This window comes from Anomalospiza imberbis, chromosome 2, assembly GCF_031753505.1.
Source record: "Anomalospiza imberbis isolate Cuckoo-Finch-1a 21T00152 chromosome 2, ASM3175350v1, whole genome shotgun sequence".
NCBI lineage: Eukaryota > Metazoa > Chordata > Aves > Passeriformes > Viduidae > Anomalospiza > Anomalospiza imberbis.
In genome coordinates, this window is record NC_089682.1 from 78,961,539 (window position 1) to 78,969,731 (window position 8,193).

The following is an 8,193-nucleotide window of genomic DNA, read 5'->3' on the forward strand; positions in this document are numbered from 1 at the left end:
GAGCACCTGTGAAGGTTACCAGTAAGGTGGGCTGATTGGGGAAGTGCCACAGCCTCAGTGACTTGCATCTGAATCTTCCTGGCATGTCCCACTGCAGGCAAGGATAGCTTAGCCAAGAATCTCCAGAAGCCCTGCTGAGATCATGTTGGATATCCATTGAACCAGTGCCAGTTTGTGGGGTCAGAGCAAGTGATAGCCTCCTGCTGCCTTGGAGACTTGTTATGGGTAGGGGAAGAGAGATAAATCTCAAAATTTCCCTGGGAGAAGTGCTCATTAGGATCCACTTTCGGGCATTTCTTTCCCTAGTGGGCCAGGTGTCATGCAGGGGGATTGTATTCTGTGCAACAGTATCCACCATTAAAAAAACAATTGACAAAACCCAAAATTACTCAGGTATGCTACTCATTCTTGTTGAGGTCCTGTAAATCATATCAAGTGCAGAACCTCTCCCCTTTCAGAGATCTTCCAGCCTGTTGCATATGGATGACCTTCAGGGATCCCTGCAAGTGTCTTCCTACCACCTCTCCCCCATGCTTCTTGCTGATGGGACCCACAACTACCCACTGAGCTGCTGATGAGCAGCAGAATCAGTTCTGCTCTGTCTTACCCACTCCTCCTGCTGTTCCTTTTTGGGGGCTTCAAAGGGAGCCTGCCAGTACAGACTCCTGGCACAGCAAAGTCCCCGTGGAAAAAGATGATTACACCCAGAAAAGTGGCTATGGCACCCATTTGAAGGGATCTGCAGGGACGGTAATGGGGATCAAAGCAGAGAAGGCACTGCCATCTGGCAGGGGCTGGAGCAGGGTGACAGCAAGAGGAGTCACTTTGGTCACAGGCATCCCCTGACTCAGGCACTAAGGGGCCTGGCTTCTTCCAGCCTCTTGAGAGCAGAAAAGCCACAGACTCATGGCTGACTCCCTCGCCTCATTGTCTGTGCACTGGAGCAGGGAAGGCAGGAGGTAGAGGGAGTGTGGGAGCCTTTCTGTCCCCCTGGCTCTGACAGGTCCATGCCTGCCATGCACTGGGATTGGGGGTGGGTGGGAGACAGGGCAGGGGGACCACCAAAATAAATGAACTAAGAAACCAGTCTGATGATTCTCCACAAGCTTGGTATACATGATGCAAATTGATGTTTAAAGCTTATTTATTAGCTTACATGTGAAATGCCAGCGGTGTTTTTCTAGATCAGTGGGTATCCAATATTTGGGCGGGGGGAGACGACGGCAGTGGGAGCGAGCATGGCTAGAGACTGTATATCCAGAGGCTAGGGTTTATATCATGGGCTGCTCTCGACTGTTATAATTTGTGGCACAGATTCAGCGAGAATCTGATCTGCTGAAAATATTTGGGCTGTGAAAACTCCCACACTGTGACAGATGTCAAGTCCAATTAAGTGACTCGTGTCCAGGTTTCTGTCCAATAGGCTTTCCCATTAAATACCAATTTAAGAGGGAAAAAATGCCGCCCCCTTTTCTCCAAGCCTTTATCTCTTCCGACCATCTCTAGGCGAAACCCTTTGGTACCAGAAGTGGAGCCACACGCATCTCTGCTCCGTCTGTCTGTCTCGCCCCTGCCACCTTCCGCACCCCTCCTTGGCTTCTTTGCCACTCCGGGAGGGGTGGGAGGAGGAACTGCACTTTTTTTTTATGCATGTGAGCGTACCTTGTCCTGCACCGCCGTTATCTCTCACAGCCGCTCCGAACCCGCGCCGAGATTTTCGTTTATTTAGTTGTGTTTTTCTTTTTCAGCATTCGTATATTTTCCTTTATTTTTCACTCGAAAAATGCAGGAGGAGTTAGGAAGCTCAGGGACGGATGGGGGTTTCGTTTATCCTTTTTTTTCTCCCCTCGCCAGTTCTTGAAGGACCAGAAGAAGAGCTAAACCAAACATTCATTTTCCGACGGCGTCTCCCCCGCTCCTGCCCCTCTCCGCCGGACCGGTGAATTAACAAAACCTCACGTTACAACCCCCACCCCCCCACAAAAAAAAAAAAAAAAAAAAAAAAAAAAAAAAAAAAAAAAAAAAAAGAGAGAAGAAAGGAGGGAGCGACGCATTGTTACCCCGACCTCCGGCGTGCCTGTGCGCCGGGCCGCGGCGGAACAAAGCCGGCAGCGCCGCGCCGGGCTCCGCGCCCCGGGCTCCGGGCTCCGCGCCCCGGGCCCCGCGACCGGCCCGGCCCGGGAGCGGCGGGGCTGCCGCAGGGAAGGAGAGGCTAAGGGGGCGGGAGAGAGGGAATAATCCCGGACGGTGCTTGTGCTGTCGCCGCATCCCTTTTGTTATTTATCGCGGTCGGGGAAGAGGAGGAAGAAAAGCGGGGGAGAGGGCACTTTCCTCCTCTAAAACCGACCGGCCGAAGCCGCCGGTGCGCTCAAGCCGCTGCCCCGGACAAGCGGGAGGAAGAGGACTTTGATGGGGAAACGCTTTTTCTCCCCTGATGCATCGTAAGTAACTTAAGTTGTTATTTATACTCCGCAAACAAACACGACAGCATAACATCTCCCATCTCTGGAGCGCTGGAGGCCGCGGCGAGGGATGAGATCTGCCTTTCCCTATTCGAGCAGGACACTTTTTCGCTCGTAATTAATTTTATTTGATTTTGATTTTTTAATTTTTCCATGCTCCGCTCCCGAAGGGTCATTTGAACTGTAAAGGAATCGCCGAGGGGGCGAGGGGACCTGGAGAGAGAGGCTATCCAAACGACTCCACTGAGGTAAGCAGCCTTAACAATATCTTTCCCTTTTGCAGGTAGCAGGGGGCATGGGTTTACTGTAATAATGATAATAATAATTTTTTAAAAATAGAGGGTGGGGGGAAGAGCCTCTTTCCGGATCAGCTCGCCAAACCCCACCATACAGATAAATCCAAATTAAAGCGAAAAATTCAACACACACCGGTAGAGAAACCTCTAAGCAACTTTCTTCAGGAACCACCGCTTTAATCGCCTGTTTTCGTACAATCGCCCTGCAAATCCTGCCTCTCTAGTGTGCTTTTTGCATAAACCTCCTCGCTTGGATGCCAGTTGAAAGGTGATTTTAAACCTTTCCTCTGTATCTTTTTGCCCCACGAGACCACTAATACCGGACTTGCGCGCTAATGTTTTTTTTTTTTCCCTTACCCCTGCCTTGTGGGCCTGATTAACGCTTCTTATTAAAAATCGAAGAGGAAGCGTTTCCGACGGCCCTGGCAAGAGACGGCCCTTTCCCAGAGAAGGAAGAGCTCTTCTCTCCCACTCCCCAGTCCTGGCTCCCTGCGCACCCCGGGGAGCGCTGAGCCTCGGCCCCCGGCGGAGCCCCTCTGCCCCGCCACGCGTGCCTTGCGTCTCGCCCCGTTGGGGGCGGCTTGGCTCTAGCCCTGCCTGGGAAGAATTCCTCCTGCCCATGTGGTTGTTATTATTATCATTATTATTGTTAACAACAATAATAATAACAATAGTTTATTTTTCCCAACCGGGTCTGAGGCTCGACTGGGACTTTCCCTGGAAACTTTATGTGGAAATACTTTGCAATCTTAATTCGGGGGAAGGGAGGATGCGATGTTCTCTCCTCCACTGGGCTCGCTCCCTACCTCGCTCGACACCCCAGCTGCACACACGCACGCACACACACACATACATTTGTGTCCAAGGTTATTCACTAGTTGCCTGATGTATTGTTTTATTACATGCCGGCATGTCCACGGACGCGCTCGGATTTGTATTGCTGTCTACATGACAGATGGTGCTCTGTGAGGCCGCAAGAAGATACGATTCAATTTTCTTTTGAAAGGCACGTCCGCATTTATTTATTTATTTATTTAGCCTCCCCCTCTTTTCGCGCAGGGAGGGGAGAGGAGGGAAAATTTAAAGGGATGGAAAAGTTCGGCCTCCGCTTTGAGGTTTTGTTTCTTTTTGAATCCGACGCTTAGGAAACGGAAACTCTCCAAACATTCCCAATTGATCGCTAGCAAATCGCTGTCTGCACGATTAGCAGCAGGAAAGGAAAGAAAGAAAAAGAAAAAAAAAAAGAAGTAGCACAGAGAAAAGAGCGGAGGGGACAGCCTAGCAGATACATCGGATCCCGTAGGGATCGGGGAAATAAATCTCCCCACTGGCCTTGTTATATTTGTGAAGCCTTGAGCTGTCTATTTAAAAGTATCATGTCTGTAGCCTGGATCCCATAGAGCGTTTCCGAAAGAGAAACAGTTAAGCAGAAACTGGCAGGCTAGAAAGGACAATATTAAAACTGGGGGCCTGGACGGGGAGGGGGGCGGGGAATCACCATATTATTGAAACACTGGATATTAGCTTGCTTGAAAAAAAAATCTTCTTTTGCTCTCTGAGCCTGTTTCAACACCCAAGGAAGCTCAGGGAATAACGGCAGGAAGTATATTCCGCTGAAGCTGCCGTCAAACGCTAGAGAAGGGATGGTTAAATGACGAGGTATCGTTTATCCCCGATACTGCTCTCATTAGTACTCCCTGAAGGAGCCGCAACTCGTCCACCCGGTTCTCCCCCCGCCCCGGTCGGGCGGTACCGGCGCCGGTGGCAGGGCGCGGGGACCGGCATGTCCCTCGTGTCCTGCCTGTGTCCCTGCTCCCCGCCTTGCCCTGTATCCCGGGGACGGGGCCCTGACCCGCTCTCTCTGCTTCTCTGTCTCGGGAAGGCTCCTCCGCCCCCTCCAAGATGATGCTTAGCCCGGACCAAGCTGCCGACTCCGACCACCCCTCCTCGGCGCCCTCCGACCCGGAGTCCCTGGGCGGCGCGGACGCCCAGGCGCTCAGCTGCTGCGTCTCCGACCCGGAGCCCGCCGAGGGCGGCGGCGGCGAGGGCCGGGGCGGCGGCGGCGGGGAGGGCCGCGGCGGGGGCCGGCCCGGGCTGCACCCGCCGCCGCTGAGCCGGGAGGAGAAGCGCCGGCGGCGCCGCGCCACGGCCAAGTACCGCTCGGCCCATGCCACGCGTGAGCGGATCCGCGTGGAGGCCTTCAACCTGGCCTTCGCCGAGCTGCGCAAGCTGCTGCCCACCCTGCCCCCCGACAAGAAGCTCTCCAAGATCGAGATCCTGCGCCTCGCCATCTGCTACATCTCCTATCTCAACCACGTGCTGGACGTGTAGCGCCCGACGGACGCCCGGAGCCCCGGGACCCCCAGTCCCGTCGCCCCGGGTCCGGCCGCGGCGGGCAGCGCCTTCCCCGGGGCGGGCGGCGGGGCGGGGGGTCCCTGCTGCTTACGCTCCCCCCCGGAGAGCTCCCGCCCGGAGAGCCCCCGGGTCGAGAGCCCGCTTTTCGAAGAGAAGTGTAAAACCGGATTGTCTCTTCAGGCTGTCAAGTGCCCCTTTATATATATCCAAAAACATCTACTTGTGACCTTAAACGTGTGACCCATGGGTGCAGTTAAAAATAACTATTTTTTATTTATGGTAGAAGGAGTTGACAATTTATTTTTTTCAAGATTTATTTATTTTTCAGAGTGGTGGCAATTTTACTTTGGATACTTCGTGCCAATTGGTTTCTATAGTCGGGTGTTTACACTTTCTCCTGTGGAATATTATGTTTGACTTTATGAGTGTTTGTTGGGATCAATACAGTGTTAATTTTATTTTCTTTTTAATTTATTTTCCCCTCCAATTATATTGCACTTGTGTACCACAAACCTGCCCTCCCTCCCTGTTTATAAGTATATTTTATATATATCAAGACATTTGTTCTTGAACTTTTTTCTTTCTTTCTTTCCTTGTGTGGGATAAACAACCACTAGCACTTAACTAGGAGAGGGTTTTTTTAAAACTTGTTGTTATTCTGATCTATAGTTGCGTCTGAAAAGTACTTTGCAAATCGTTTATAAGGGAAGTAGTTTCTTTGTGGGTGTATATGTGCGTGTGTGTACACATGCATGTGTGTGGGAGTGAGCGTGGGTGTGTATGTGTGTGGTATATTTTTAGGAAAGGACATTTTTTCCTAAAAAAAAAAGAAAAAAAAAAGAAAGAAAAGTAAATCCAGGACTGCTTTCCTTTGTGACAACCAAAAAAATTCTATAACCTGAAAATGTTTCATGTTCTTTGCTGTGAATCTCTTAAAACAAGAAGCGCATTTTAGGGACAAAAGAGAAAAAGAAAAAAAAACCACATCTGCTATCCAAAGATTTTAGTCTTTTTCAGGGTTTTTTTGTGTGTCTATGTTGCTTTATATAATGCAATATTTTGTAGTGAAAATAGATAAATCTCGTTTCTATCTGATGCGTTTTTCATATCTCTCATGAATGGTGAGCTGTTTTGCATATAAATAAAAGTATCAAATAAAAGCTGTTTTTTCCTAATTATTTTTCCCTGTTGGTCCTTCTGTAAGACAGACATGAGATGTCCTTATGAATAAGGATTGCAAAGGCTTCTCAGGTGTATGGGAAGCTTCAACAGGTTACCTGCCTCTTCCTAGGGAGACTCGGACTGCAGTCCCTCCACCACAGCTCCCCTGCTGCAGCTGCTCTCAGCTGGCTGCCCTGCCCAAATGCAAAGGAGACACAGAACCCTTGCTGTCACTTTCTCCCAGTCTCATCATGACTGGCATCTGGTCACATGTCCCAAAGTTCAAGCTGTACAATCCAATCTGATGCTTGCAAGCACCTGTTTTGCTACCTCACTCTTTGAAATGTCTGGCTTTGCCACCCAAACGTATGTGTTGTGTCCTGCCTGAGTGCACTGGGTTTTCTTTCTCTTGTTTAAATTCAGCTTTGATCCCTCTCTGGCCAGGTCTTATTCTACTGAAACGAAGAAAAAAAATCTTGTGCCCTTTCCCTACTTTAGAAAACCTCAACCATAATCTTTCATACACAGCTTCAATTGCCAGATCTTGTCATTCGAAACATGGAACAGATACAGACTCAATGGCAGATAGGTTATTACCTGAGTAATGTGAGACTGTCTCATTTATTAAACCCTTTCCTCATTTCCCACAAGGGGTTAATTTTACCTATAATTTGCATACTGTCATTGACTCTGGTGGCTGCATAATCCATTCTTACTTGCTGGAGAGATAAAACCCTCCCCTCTACCCCATTTTTATGGCTGACACTTTGCACAGCGATGTAATTGTGTGGTCTTGACCAGCTGAAAAGCTCCATGCAGAAAACCTGTCAAAGAGACTGTTAATTCCATTTCCTACAAGTACATGCTTGCCACATCCCAAGGGAGCACACACTGGTTTGGTAGTTCAATGCACAAGTTTCAAATCCTGCATTTCAGGGCTGAAATAACTCCACCAACTTTGGAGTTGGCTTCCTTTGGGACAGGTTTGTTTCTTAGGTTCAATATCAAGGCGCTGTGTGGAGTTTGATGTAATTGCCTGAGTGATATTATAAATCCTGCCATCCAAAAAGCCTTCATGCTACTAGCATTTGGGAGAACTTAGTTAATAAAAAGATAAACCTATTATTTTCTTCTTGACCATTGGTAATGCATGTTTTAGGGGAAGAGAGTGCTCTGCAACACCTGACTGTAAAGTATGATGGCTGCAGTCACTGGCAGTTGTAGGTGTCAACCCCGCATTCCCCCTGACTTCGCTTCCCCTTCTGGGGGTGTCACACACATGTCAGAGGCACAGGCTGAGATAATGCTTGGGTCTCGGGTTCCTGTGCCCAGGTGATAAGCCGGAAAGGCTGCTGTGTTGTGAGCAAAGAAGAGCACAGTGTGGAGATGTGTGGAAACAGGCTCAGGAAGTCGGAAAATCTGTGGGCTATTCCATTCTTACCATCCCTGAGAACACAGAGAGCCTGACTGCATTCAGACACAGAGCAGCAAGGGCTTTGCTTTTGGTGGTATCTAAAGGGGGATATCCAAAGGGTCAGATCTCAAGTTTAACCTGCAAAAGGGTCAGGGCACTTGACCTGAAAAGATGTGCTTTTCTTCCCAAGTTTTATCTGATGGAAGAAATTGCTTTTTCCTACAAGTCCTGTCTCACTTTCATACACTCAACACCTTGTTTAAATCCTGTCCCCACCATAACATCACCCCAACTACTTCTATTTTTCCTGTTGGCAACAAGAAGGAAGCTCATTCTCATCTAGCAGTTGATGAGTGTTGAAAACAGAATGTAGGTTTTGCTCCCACATTCCACACTTTTTTTTTTTTATTCTTAAGGAGCTGAGTAGTATGCACAAGCTACAAGGCCCATGCAAAAAAGAAGGTTGCATGGGTAAGTGCTCAGAAGTCTGGATTTATGAAGAATG

The 8,193-nt window shown here is 49.2% G+C and overlaps 1 protein-coding gene across 1 annotated transcript; it reads left to right on the forward strand.

Moving 5' to 3' along the window:
* On the forward strand, window positions 1-6,273 carry NHLH2 (nescient helix-loop-helix 2). Its single transcript, XM_068181972.1, has 3 exons — window positions 1-2,441; window positions 2,633-2,710; window positions 4,641-6,273. Exon 3 carries the CDS (start codon window positions 4,661-4,663, stop codon window positions 5,087-5,089), a length of 429 nt encoding a protein of 142 aa, XP_068038073.1. The 5' UTR covers window positions 1-2,441; window positions 2,633-2,710; window positions 4,641-4,660; the 3' UTR covers window positions 5,090-6,273.
* Window positions 6,274-8,193: the final 1,920 nt, after the last annotated feature.

Excerpts from the sequence above, each read along its gene's own strand:
- NHLH2 (XM_068181972.1), top strand. The coding sequence starts at position 4,661 with ATGATGCTTAGCCCGGACCAAGCTGCCGACTCCGACCACCCCTCCTCG.